The sequence below is a fragment of the Pseudochaenichthys georgianus genome, chromosome 4 (genome assembly GCF_902827115.2).
Source record: "Pseudochaenichthys georgianus chromosome 4, fPseGeo1.2, whole genome shotgun sequence".
Lineage (NCBI taxonomy): Eukaryota > Metazoa > Chordata > Actinopteri > Perciformes > Channichthyidae > Pseudochaenichthys > Pseudochaenichthys georgianus.
Window position 1 is genome coordinate 6,748,771 of NC_047506.1, and position 14,010 is coordinate 6,762,780.

Below are 14,010 nucleotides of genomic sequence, written 5' to 3' on the forward strand. Positions count from 1 at the left end.
ACACACACACACACACACACACTGTACATGCACACACATATGGAAGCGAAGAATATCCTGCTTTCACCTGTGTGAAAAAAAGGAAGATCTCATATCTATCCGCACTCATCACCGCTCAGTTGCACCAACACACACACACACACACACACACACACACACACACACACACACACACACACACACACACACACACACGCACGCACACGCACACACACACACACACACACACACACACACACACACACACACACACACACCTGTAATGTTACCTGATAGCAGAGTGCTTGAGAAGCTCTGGCAGAATAGTAGATAAGCCTGGTCTGACAGTGGGTGGTCCTTCTCCTCCGTATTAATCTACAGGTAGTAACAGTTGGAGCATCTGCTGCTGGAGTCAGATGAGGTTACTGAGTGTGAGGGAGACAATAAGGTCAAAGTTCACTGATTCTGTATTTACTTTAAAGAGGAAATGTTTTGCTCATTTCAGGTTTTATATTTGTATTTGTGCCTTTTAATGTTTAAAAAGGTCTTTATTTTCTCATACTGCCTGTGCTGCAGCCCCTCTTTTCACCCTCCGTCTGAAACCAGAGCCCAGTCTGCTCTGATTGGTTAGCTGGCCGGCTCTGTTGTGATTGGTCAACCGCTTAGAGATGTCCCGCCCCCTAAATTCTCACAGACAATGTCTTGACGCTCTAGCCAATAGTAGCGCAAGTGTTATTTAGTGATGTCACTTTGTTAACGAAGTAAACAAAGGAGTCCAATGGAGGCGTTTCAGGCAGGGGGGGGGGAGTGTGTGGAAGAGAAACTCCCTCTGGAGGGAACTTTGGTATCTTAGCCTTTGCAGACCATTTACATGCGCAAAACCTATATAACACACGACTACAGGAAAGGGAAAAGCCCAAACATCACAACAGGGCCTCTTTAAATGTCATATGATGTTATTCAAAAAAGCCCTCAAAACCCTTTCACTCTTGCCTTCAATTCTAACCCTATAACCCCCCCCCATTCCACCTAGCTTTGCACTTTATTTTTCACTTTTGTTATAAGTTTTCTTTACTTGCATGTAAAGTGCTTTGAGCACCAGGAAAAGCGCTATATAAATAACATGTTTTATTATTATTATACGACATTGTGCTTTATTTTAATATCTCCCGTGTTCAATATAACTAAATACTTTATTGTTACACTTTATTGACATATTTTTCCATCTTTCTCCACCAGGGTCCTCCAGGATCTCAGCCTTCCCCACACGCACAGCCTCCCCCACACAACCCCAGTAATCCCATGATGGGACCTCATGGACAGGTAAGACGGAAACATTTACTCCCTCCTCCCCCCCCTGCTGCTGCTGTGCTGTACTTCACTCCAAGCCATTTCTCACACTCACCTCACCGTTTCACTGGCTCACACAACGGCAGTGTACAAACAGCACACCGCTCCCTTGTTGTGCTAGCAGGCAGGACAGGCAGCATCCTCGGTGGTGGGTCGGATGAATAATTTAGCGGTGTTGGCCCAGCTGTAAGGAGCGGAGGTGCATCTGGAGGGCCTCCTCTCTCCCTCAGCCCGGCACTCACCATCCCATAGTCCATCAATAGACCATTAATATTGCAGCACAGCGTGACACAGTGCTGCTCTTCGTGTAAAACCCTACCACAACACGGTCAAAGGATAGAGAGGAGGGGAGGTGAAGGTAGACAGGAAAGGAGTAGGGTGAGGTTTAAAAAGAAGTAAGTCATTCCTAGCCTCAAGGGGTATATGGGATTATATAATTCGTCCTCCACTTGCCCCAAACTCACACATACACCAAACACACACTGCATAATTACTATTGAAAGCCAGTCTCCCGTTGTATTTGCGTTGTCGGTGCTTATCGCTGTGTGAAAATGATGATATGAACATTATTCTGCTGTTCATGCTCCATGACCAAAACACACAACTCTTACCCAATCGGCATTCCAATCAGCATGTTCCCCCTTGATACTGAAACAGTGTGATTAATTCTTATCATCTGACGCTGAAATATGGCTCGCTGGATGTGGGTATTTGTAGTTTGTGCAGCAACATACTCTCATAGGTAATTCTGAAAACCATCTGTCTGGGGTGCTTTACATTATTCACTAGGCGTGCGTGCGTGTGTGTGTGTGTGTGTGTGTGTGTGTGTGTGTGTGTGTGTGTGTGTGTGTGTGTGTGTGTGTGTGTGTGTGTGTGTGTGTGTGTGTGTGTGTGTGTGTGTGTGTGTGTGTGTGTGTGTGTGTGTGTGTGTGTGTGTGTGTGTGTGTGTGTGTGTGTGTGTGTGTGTGTGTGTGTGTGTGTGTCTGTGTGTGTCGTTCGGTTAGCTCTTGTCCCCCCGAAACATCTGTGTGCATGGTGTCTTCACTTTCTGTTATAATTCACACTATCCAAGCTGTTTATTTGAAGCACTGGTGATACCGACTTGGTGAGAAAATGTGCTGAAATAAAGACAACGCAGTTCCCATGTTCCTCTTCCTCGCTTCTCCATCTCCTCCTCTCCCATATTGTCTCCCAGTCCAAGGGTTTAATCCTCCATGTTTCCCATCCTCTCTCCTATCTGTTCTCCTTTACCTTTACCCTAATGGATTTGACCACCTGAGGTCTTACTTTACACACCTTAACAACAAGCCCCTCCTTCTTAGTAAATGTAACAAAACTACTAGGACATTTTTCTGTTGCACAATAGCTCCCCCTGCTGACCTGAAAGGCAGCACTTCATAATCGGGAGAGATAGAAACAGGAAGTCAGGTTAACTGAGTCTTTTGTTTCAATTCTTTACAAGTATCTGTGTTAATTCGGTTTTTCTGACGTTGTGACTGATCTGTTTTAAATAGTAAAAGGTCTGCTTCTGGCGAGCATACAGAGCCCAGATACACTCAAATAAACGCTTTTAATTAAAGCTGATATAAGCGTCATAACAGTAGGGAAAACACTAGTCTGTAAATATCTGTGGCTTATTAGTTCAACAGCATCTTAAAAGAGAGAGAAAATAGAGATTCATTCATAAAAAAGACAATATATTTTATTTCCGTCTTAAATCACATAACAGTCGACTAACACTTATGGATGTGAGGTTATTTCTTAACATGGAGCTAAAATGACCATGGCACGCTGAGACATGCACACTCTTGTGGTTTGTGTATTTTACAATTCATGCATTGTTATATCTCTATCCATGTCCTTCTATCTCATTACTTCTGCTGCATTCATTTCACAAACCCTCCTATAAATAGGGATTGACCTGTCGGCCATGAGAGGGGCACAGTCTCACTTCTATGTTTTACTTGAAAGCAAACCATGTAAAGTATTTTTCCTCATCAGTCTCTTAAGAAACAACCTTCTTAATTTGTGTTTATGTTGGTGAATCTATTTGACCTGCTATCTTTATAAATATGAAGTTTTATTATAACTCAAGGAAATGTTCAACCCGTCTTAGAGTGTATGAAATGAACTTAAGTGAAACAAGGTCACAGGAAAAATCATTTTAACAACCATTCTGCTTCTGAATACCCTAAAGTTTAAACTAAAGTAATTATCGTCCTTCTTATGTCCTTCCTGCAGCCATTCATGTCTCCACGGTACCCAGGCGGCCCAAGGCCCTCCCTCCGTATGCCAAATCAGCCTCCTGGGAGCATCCCCGGATCACAGCCTCTCCTACCAAACAGCCTGGACCCCACCAGACCTCAAGGTATTAAAACATGTGCTGTTATTCCAGAAAGCACCTTCAGAGTAATGTCATTTTCCGTCTCAGTCTGAGCCTTTTCTCCTCATTTATGGGGTTATTATTGATCCAAATAGTGTATCTATTCTAACAAGCTGCTGTTTCACCACAGGACATCCAAACATGGGCGGTCCAATGAGAATGAATCCCCCTCGAGGCATGGGAGGCATGGGCCCACAGGTAAGCACCAAGGATATGAATTAAACACATACAGAATAAAATAGAGAGGATTGAGTTAATAAAGTCATGACAGAGGATGGTATATCCTTCACTACCAGCCCATTGCACTCCCACTCTGCAGATGCCACACAGCCACATTTGGTGCTCAGAGTTACAGTTTATGAACACACCAAATGTTCATTAAAGGACTACCATAAAAACGGCCATAATGTCAAACCAGCAGCCTATAAACTGCATGCAGATAATCAAGAGGAAGGATTCTGGTTGTGCCAGCCTCGTTACTCTGCCTTGAAATGTCAGAAGTGCTCTGATGATTAGGTTGGCTCTCAGCGGAGCTCACCCACTGCTAACGCCAGGACTTCATGTTCAATCCTACTTGTGAATCCCACCTCAGGAGACAAACTTTGAGCAAGCAGCCATCAACACATTTTGACCAAAAGTGGTGCCAATTTTTGCACTGTTGTTTTTTAGTAATCCAGGGAAATACATAAATACTCTGCATTTTATATACGGCTTTATTCGTCTTTGGGCGTCTCAGCATTCACACACATTCATACAGAGGCAGAGGCTGCACTCATACGCCCTTGGCTATGCCATCAGGGAGACGTTTTGGGTTAAGTGTCTTGCCAAACGATATGTTGACTGGAGGGGCTGGGAATCGAACCAGCTACCTTCTGATTAGTAAACGACAACTCCACCTCATACCCACAGCCTCGGTAACACACATAAGGTGCTTAAACAACAGTTTCCCTTTGAATTACTGTTACCAGACATCTGCTTTATTCTGCAACAAACCACTACTCGCTCCAACATCACCTAACACACACACGCACACACACTCTCCCCCATGCCCCTCGGCTCCTCTCTGTGCCACCCTGGCTCTGTGACTTTGGCAGTGTGTGTACCAGCAGCTGGTGTGGCATCTGCTCGACAAGTGTAATCGTCTGCTGAACAAAACTCTTCCTCTGAGTGGAGCTGCTCTCTGGCCGGCCCCCTACTCTGTCTTTCTCACACACACACACACACACACACACACACACACACACACACACACACACACACACACACACACACACACACACACACACACACACACACACACACACACTTACACAAGAACACACGTGTAGTGGCAGCCAAACCCGCCTGCTGGGCAGCCATGAAAACATACACGCAAACACACAGTGGGGAGCATGAACACACACAGACAGAGACACACAACATACAGGCGTGCTCTCACACACAGCTGTCCTCTTTCACACATAGCCCATATATCACATAATTAAACGCTAGTTAGGGGGAGACATGATGGTCGCTGACCTTCATTAAGATTCAAACCTTTAGACGGAGCAGGTGTGACTGTGTGTGTGTGTGTGTGTGTGTGTGTGTGTGTATTCCTCTCTTTGTGCAGAACTACGGCGGAGGGATGAGGCCTCCTCCAAACTCCATGGGGCCAGGGATGCCGGGCATGAACATGTGAGTACATTTACAATTTAGTTTTTAAATGTCTATATTCTGCTGCCAGAGTTAAGCATAATTAAAGGGAAATTCTGTATGTTTTACATTGTTGCTAGAGGTGAACATTTTCTCATCAGTCACTTGGTGAGATATGGAGACTCGACAATGAGAAATGTGCATTAAACTTAAACTTTAAATTGCTTTAGGGTTTTAATCGTTCTAGTTTTAATAAATACTGTTTGTGTTTATGCATTTTGGAATAATTTGTCCCCAGATCTCACCATACTATATGTGAGAAGAGAAATGTAATTTCATCAACGGGTTATAAAACAACTTTTGCCCCTATTTAAAAAAAAAAACATTGTTCACTCATAGATGAGGTCATCAGAAGGAATTACTCTATTAAGGATGTTTCTAAAGGTGTGCTTTCTGCAGCTAAAGAGCAATGTTCTCACAGCTAAAATATGTGCTTATAGACTAATAGACTTTATTTATGCACTCACAAAATCATCAAATATGACATGTGAGTCATGTCAAGCATCTCCTATGATGCATGCTGCTCTGATATGTGCCTGAAGTCTTCTATCAAAGTTCTCCATCTCTTCCTCTCTGTATTCCTGCAGGGGTCCAGGTGGAAGAGGTCCCTGGCCGAACCCCAACTCCAACTCAGTGAGTCTCACTGTCTTACATCTTCATTTCTTACATGACTGAGTGTGTTCACAATACCTGTGTCTCATGTTTTGTTTTAACCTTGTTTCTCTTCTCTCCGCAGATAGCTTATTCATCTTCATCTCCAGGCAACTATGTGGTAAGTGTGCCGTCATGGACTCGTGTTGGACCGGCGGCCATAAATTACCTGTCAAGCAGTGATATCTAACAGGCACACTGCCATCTAGATGCGCTCAGCACTCATTTCTCATTGTCTCTCTCCTCTTCACCCCTCAGGGCCCTCCAGGGGGAGGCGGCCCACCAGGAACTCCCATCATGCCTAGCCCCGGAGGTGAGTTATACACTTCAGTTCCCCGTCTGATTTCTACTTTTATCCTGCGTTCACTGAACAGAGGCTCTTTCTAAGAAACATCAAACCTGTTCTCTGTCAGATACACGTCTCTCTTTGGGAAAGACAGGAAGTGATAGCACTCCAAATACTCAAGGAATTCAATCTATTTTGTAAGATTAAAACATTAACATTTGGAAATATTGCAATGAGCTTTTGCGATTAATGTTACACATGCATGATAGCCGAACATTTATTCAGTGGTGGAATGTAACAAAGTAGATTTACTCAAGTCCATATTTAAGTACTCATTTTTAGGTTTATTTGAGTTTCAATTGTATGCAACTTTATACTTCTAGTCTACTACATCTCAGATACTCATAATGTACTTTTTACTGCACTGCATTTATCTAAAGGCTTTAGTTACTCTACATATTTTGATAGGCTTTTGTCTACAAATTTGAAATGAAAGGTGCCCTATTATCCTCTTTTGAGGTTTTCCCTTTCCTGTTGTGTGTTATATAGGTTTGTGTGCATGTCAATGGTCTGCAAAGGCTAAAATCCCAAAGTTTCCTAAATAAAGCCTACCATAAAATCATGCAAACATGTCACAGTAGAAGCACAAAATGCAATTATGAAACCTGAAAGTGAGCATAATATGGCCCTTTAAAACAGGGGAGTCAAACTCAATTTCATCGCGGGCCACATTAGAATTATGGTTGCACTCAAAGGGCCGGTGGTAACTTTAAGACTATATAAATATACATAGATAAATATATATAATATATATAAAATAATGCATTATTTAACAATATTTCCTCTGCATTGGATTATTATCGGATAGGGTAATAACTTCATAATTAACTATCACTACGTCTGAAAGCAGAAGTCTAGGGAAAATAATTGCAAGTATGGCAAGTCTCACAAAATGAGATGCATTGTGGGACATGTAGTTTATGGGCAACGTGCTCCTGTAAAGCGGCACGTAACCTTATAATAAACGTATTATATTCTTTGCAAGCTCTTGTGGGCCACATACAATGAAGTGGCGGGCCGGATTTGGCCCCCGGGCCTTGAGTTTGACACCCCTGCTTTAAAACATCCTTAAACATCCTCATCAGTGACATGCATCATACACATTAATGCAGCTTTAACATTAATCATAAACATCATAAATGGTAGTTAAACACTGACAGGGGCTTGAAGTGCATTTTGCTCACTTTGCTTAATTACGTTTTGAAAGCAGGGCCTTCCTTTTCCCATTACTTTTACTTTATTAAATGATCTGAATACTTCTGCCACCACTGCATTTTGTAAGCATTTCTCAGTAAAGGAACAACATATTCTGGCGTTGTTAGCTGTGTTTTCTCTCAGTGTTCAGACAGCTGTTTGAAAGGAAAGCGGAGGCATGTCAGTCTGCAATCAGACGAGTGATCTTCCTCAGCTTTGACACATCAATCTAGAGTCTGAGCAGAGGATTAGCTGAGAACAAAACCCTGTGGGCTGATATCCTGTGGATGTTCTCTTTCTGCCGGCCTGCCGAGAGCTTCTTTTTGTGTCCACTATTTATTATTTATATACATACCTCTATTGTGATACGTTGCCGGGGGAACCTTTTGCAGAAAATGCTCCTACTCACACGTACACCGGGAGGGGAAACATATTTCCACTGCAGTCGCCAAGACTGTGCGCACACACACACTTCCACACAAACCTCCCACAAAAGATGCACACCTCCCACTCAGCACTGCCCCCCCGTCCTTCTCCAGTCACGACAAAACAGGCTATTAGATGAAGGGACACTAAAAGGCGAGATCTCTCCACCACTTTGCACATACTGTCCTTTCCTGTCTTTCAATCTGCTATTCTGATTCCAGTCTGCTTTTTCTCAGACTGTCACTCACAACTTTCCACCTGCAATGTCAGATCAAGGTCACCTCATCCTTCTGAATTTTGTCAGGATAAGCAGACACAAGAGGAGCGACACAGCATGTGCTGGTTGTCGCACATTTGTCAAGTTGTCCATAAGATATACCAATCTCCTGCTTCTAGGAAGGAGAGACTGTGGGTTTCTTTTATTGAACATTGCAGGGAGCAGTGTGAAGATTGACTGACGGACAGATTCACTGACATTATGTAGTGACACTTCTGTAACATTTCCGCTGGTTCTCGTCATGTTCAGCAGAAATAAGAACGTGGGTGGGCTCTAGTTGAATATGGGGAACAAATTGCAGAATTACGCTAAAACAACGTCAGACTCAGTGAAGGACTGTGCCTCTCCAGTCGTCTCTGTGCAGCTCAGCTCGTTATTTTCTATTCATTACCCCATTCCACACCCGGCCCAAACAATTGGATAGAAAACGGATGTCGTTGATACTGTATAGGGCTTATCTGCAAGTGTTTCCCGGAGGAAGAAAATACTTAACAGTATTCTGATTTCACATATACCACTGTTTTTAATTCATAGATTCGACAAACTCAAGTGAAAACATCTACACAATGATGAACCCTATCGGCCCTGGTGGAAACAGACCTAATGTAAGTCATTTTGATCTACACTTAACATATTTATCCAATATTAGAATTGTTCTGTACAATTTACACAGAGTAAAACTAATAACCTTTATCATTTGTTTTTCTTTAGTTCCCTATGGGGCCGGGTCCTGACGGGCCTATGGGAGGAATGGGTGCTATGGAGCAGCATCATATGAACGGATCACTAGGTGAGTAGCCAAAGATAGTGTGTGTACAGCATGCACTTCCTTAAGGCTCCTGAGTATTTTCATACCTGTTAATGTCTTTAGAAGTGAGACTGTGCCCTCTCATGGCCGGCAGAGGAAGTGTCCTCCCCCATCCTGTTATTGATCAGCGCTAAAACAGATTAGTGGGGCAGTGAGAAGGCCAATTGATCCGGTAGATTTGCGAGACGTGATCATTGAAGCCAGCGAGTTGGTGCTCATCTGTATCTGAAACAAATAGCTTAATTAAAGGCCATATCCTGGCAAGCTGTTCCTATTTGCTCTGGATATCCTGATCGTGTTGAATCAGTTAACCTCGTAACGATTTCTCCTTTTTCTATTTCTAATCGCAGGCTCTGGTGACATGGATGGGTTGCCAAAGGTAAGACTCAGTCTATCAATTTGTCTGTCCGTATGACTTCTGTATTCTGACTTTTTCTGTTTACCTGTATCACAGAATTCTCCTAACAACATGGCAGGCATGAACAATCCTCCCGGCACTCCGCGGGACGACGGCGAGATGGCAGGCAACTTTTTAAACCCATTCCAAAGTGAAAGTGTGAGTACCAAAAGGAGACAACATACTTCTTAAGCTGGGGACAAACAAAACAACGACATAAAAATCATATCTGAGGTAAAGAGTCAGGTTTTTAAATCAAACATTTTGCTTTGGATGACAGTAGTATCTGCACAAATCCCTGATGATAACTTGATCAAACAGCAGTATCACATTTTTTATTTGATAAACATATGTTTTTAATACAGTTGTGATTTATCCATGTGGTTTGGGACTCAATTAAAGCATGCAACATTTAAATAGTTTAAATGGAAATTGTCCAAGGTGACCTGGGGCCGGTTTAAAGTAGAAAATAGAATTTCACTATTGCTTATCAAAATAAAACCCAGACTCAAGATAGATTTGTTTCTAAATGTGTCTCTTGCACAAAGCCATGAGGTTCCTGAAGGACATTAAAAACTGACTGAGGTACCACTTTAAACGACTCAGCTACAGTATGTTCACTCTTCCAAAATGTTTTTGCTTTCAACAGTTATAAAAACATTTTAAAGAGAATAACACTGCTGACCAATGTAAAATATGTTAGTGAAATCAGCCCCATGCTCTATTTTGACCTTAAAACCAGTCCTCCTGGCTAAATTGAACCGGTAATGAGTCCTTTATGTTGTGCAATATTTCCCCATCTTTACCCAACATACACAAAAACACGGCATGCACAAACACAAGCATGAGAAAGAACCACATCATATGCTTTCTCTGCTGCATGGAGAGATTGTCATGGAGTGATTAATACGAGACTGACAACGACTACATTTTGCCACAGTCTCTTCACTGTGTTCTCGATTCCTTAACATTTTCTCCTTGGGCTGCTTTGCTTGCTGCTGGTTTAAACACTTAGTCAGGGTTAATGTTAATGTGTAATGTTTGCTGGACATGGCATTTTGTTCAGTTAGTTGTGTTGATTTTATCTTGAATTGGGTAGTTTAATGATATAGTTTTGGCTTATCTTTTTTCCCCTCCCTTTCTTTTTCTCCCTTTACAGTATTCACCCAACATGACGATGAGTGTGTGATTTTTTTATTTTATTTTATCTTTTATTTTATTTTATTTCCTTTTCATCTCCCCTTACCCAAATCTTCCCCTTCCATCCACCCTGGTGCATCTTGCATTACCTTCCTCTCTCCCTTCCTACCTCCTCCTCCTCCTGGTGGATGGTGTGCCACACAGCCCCATGGGATGCACCTTGAAAGCAGGACTCCCCTCAAGGCCCCCCATCCCAACGCCTGTAAAATGGGTTTAAGAACTTGAAAAGGCCTCCAAGCAACAGGAAGGGTCTCTTCTCCGATTCTTCTTCGCCTGCCGGGCCTCGACACGGGCCCTAGGACAGAAAGAGCCTGAATCTGCTCCGAGCCTGTCTCTCCCAAAACCTAAAAACCTGCCCTCGTGGGTGGCGATCACACCCAAACACGATGCCCCGCTGTACCACCACCACTCATTATATCTCGCTGATCATAACTTATAAGGACACGCGGTTGATGACTGACAGGGGCCGAAAACCCTCATTCAAAAACTCCTGTGTCAGGAATGATTTAAAAAAAAAAAAACAAGAAAAAAAACATGAACTGATAATGTTATTTTAGGGCAAGAATGGTTTTCTTTTTAAATGTTTGTATTTTTTTGTTGTTGATGGTAATATTATTGTTATAATTTTCATAATTGATATTATTCTACTAATGTAGTTATGATTTCCTGTAAAGGGCACATTTTATCTCAGCAGCAGCATCAACAATGACAGAATAAGCACACTCATTTGAAAAATGCACAATGATTTTTTGTTTACATGATTTAAGGCTATTTGATGTTTGTCTTGTTTTTGTTGTTACAGTCTATCTCACATCACATACCTCTCCTTTAAACTAAACTGAACGTGTAGCTTGAACGTGTAGCTTGAGTCACTTTAATGTTTGTTGCACCATTTGCATAAACATTTAAAGTGATCGGGATAATTGACTGTCTTCTCCAATTAAAGTAGTTTCTGATGTAGTATTTTGGCTAAAAATATCCATACAGTTAAAACAGAGGCTTTCTCAGAGCACTGAATGATCATCTAGCTATCTTGTCTTAATACGCCCCCCTTCTCACAGTTTTTACTACATGGGAAAAGCTCTGAGGTGCCAGTTCTCATTCAGTATCCAACAGAGCAAGAGAGCATAGCATCTCTTCTATGGATTTGTCTGTAAATACAACATATTTAGCGTGTATGGTGGTTGTTTTATTTGTTATTTACAAGTTGTCTGTGAATCCTAAAACGTGTTTCCTTCCCCTCCATCACTTTGTTTGATTTCAACCTCACTGTGGACTCCCAAGTGGCACTGTTTTCCTCCCAGGGTTCATTCTGGTCTCCAGGCAATGCCCCCTTTTCTTCGGACTTGGAGATAAATGTAGGACTTCAGATACACTTGTGAGGCCGCCTGCTTTCTTGCTTGGATTTTAGGGTGAACTCACAGATCCTGTATGATACACTTTTTTAACCCAGACAAGACAGGCTAAAAACAGTCTCCTTGGAGCTCCCATCGATCAGATCCTCTCAACGACTCCCATATGTTCGGGAAAGTGGATCCAGAGTAGCGTCGATGATGGGAGCAGAGTGATGCACCTCGGGGTAAACAGACTGCCACATCGGTCTGAGGAAGAGGAAACAACAATGGGACGCTTTTGTAAAGGATATTTCCGTTTAGTTTTTTCAGCAGATTGTTTTTATTTTTAATGTATTCAACTGAGAAAAAATGAAAGCCCGTAGAATCTGCACACAAAGAAAATCATAGTTACATATTACGCTATTTAATTTCTTTCTGTATGTTATGTTCTCTTGGCCTGATCTACTCTCCGTTTCAAAGGGTTACGTTATCTCTCGTGGCATCACACTGCAGCACTTAATGGCATTGCTGTGTTCAAATCAACAATAACTAAAACAACCATTGTAGCCTCTATGGGTGATGGTGACGTACTTGTCAATTTTCTGATATCAATGTGAACAGATTGTACCCAGAGTTCAACAATGACATCTCCAGGATTTGGCGATTGGTGGCCTGGGACACACTCTCCAGTGTTCCTTCAATGTAGCCACACACACCTCCCCATCTTTCCTCCAATCCCTCCCCTCGTCCCTACCAAACTTCTCCCCTCCCTTCTCTTTTTAATTTCCTTTTTTGTAAATACTGTATAATGCATTTTGATATCATTGACATGTTTTGATATGTCAGTCACTACCAATGAATACAGTTGAAAGTAAATTATAAATAAAACTGTCCATGTTTTTTCATAGAGAAAGGATGACTATTTGACACATGTGGCTACATTTCCATTCAAATGTATAGAATACAGTCGACACAATAAATGCAGACTGTATGCTAAAGACTCGTAGGTGGGGAGGACAGGACAGACAGAAGCAAACTGTGGCGTCCTCACTCTGCCCTCGTCTCCTTGTGTTTCAGTTTTACTATTGGCCTTGTTCATCATTTTTTTCAAAGGGCATCTTCTCCCAAAAAAAAAACATGTGACCTCTTACTGCAGTTTTTAATATGAAGGATTTTTATCAATTTAAGAGAACTTTTAAAAAGGTAAAAGTACTTAAGAGAACCTCATTTTAAATTAAGAATAGATCAAAAAGAAACTGTGTCCTTTGCTATTCCTGTTATAGCGTTGTATAGATAGAAGCTCTCTCACTGATCCTCTCTCAGTCCTCTGTGTATATCGATCGTTGGCCATCTCTGTACTTCTATTGTGATGTATAATACTGTACCATTAGGAAGATTTGCTGGTCGGGTGCGGGTGGTTATGTTGAGTTGGGGAGGGGTGGGGGTTCAAGGGAATGGGATATAAATGATTCTCCTGTACCATTCATGGTCCTTTCTGATGACACGGCAGTATTCAATATGAAGCAGTCTGTCTCTTGGGTTTGCTTTGTATTTTCATGGTAGGATAGTTCAGAAATCTTGTCTTAGGGACTTAGGTGTCTTGTGTAGGTAATAAAGATGTTCTTTGTATGTTTCTTTATATTGTAAAGTTTCTTTAGACTGAAAGAAAAACAGATGATTTGCTTATCAAAAAAGAAACAATGCATCAATAATAAATGTAATTTGATTTTTCCTTGTTGTCTCAATCTCTTCCTCTGAGCTCTCATTTAGCTTTCATCCGCTATCCTATGTAGTACACAATAAGAATTTAGTGCAAAGGAAAGGGCCAAATATTTTTTTTTTAAACACGCTTTTCACAATGTGGAATAATATATTACTTGGTATGTCATTATTGTCAACTAGACTAAAGCTAAAAATCAAATCAATTCTGCTATAGATTCAATAAACCTGCATGATATTCCTATAAAAGGTAT

At 41.7% G+C, this 14,010-nt stretch overlaps 1 protein-coding gene across 2 annotated transcripts in view; it reads left to right on the plus strand.

Annotated features, from left to right (window-relative positions):
* The window catches only part of ssbp4 (single stranded DNA binding protein 4), a 104,748-nt gene extending 90,980 nt beyond the window's left edge, over window positions 1-13,768 (plus strand). The window contains exons 6-17 of one of the 2 annotated variants that reach the window (XM_034081517.2): window positions 1,219-1,302; window positions 3,571-3,697; window positions 3,843-3,910; window positions 5,322-5,386; window positions 5,992-6,037; window positions 6,141-6,176; window positions 6,314-6,368; window positions 8,833-8,903; window positions 9,010-9,088; window positions 9,457-9,485; window positions 9,561-9,662; window positions 10,848-13,768. In XM_034081517.2, coding sequence (XP_033937408.1) covers window positions 1,219-1,302; window positions 3,571-3,697; window positions 3,843-3,910; window positions 5,322-5,386; window positions 5,992-6,037; window positions 6,141-6,176; window positions 6,314-6,368; window positions 8,833-8,903; window positions 9,010-9,088; window positions 9,457-9,485; window positions 9,561-9,662; window positions 10,848-10,928 — 843 coding nt within the window. In that variant the 3' untranslated portion in view covers window positions 10,929-13,768. Of the gene's footprint in view, window positions 1-1,218; window positions 1,303-3,570; window positions 3,698-3,842; window positions 3,911-5,321; window positions 5,387-5,991; window positions 6,038-6,140; window positions 6,177-6,313; window positions 6,369-8,832; window positions 8,904-9,009; window positions 9,089-9,456; window positions 9,486-9,560; window positions 9,663-10,662 lie in introns of both variants that reach the window. The other variant, XM_034081518.2, reaches the window with a different exon arrangement.
* The last annotated feature ends 242 nt before the right edge of the window (window positions 13,769-14,010 follow it).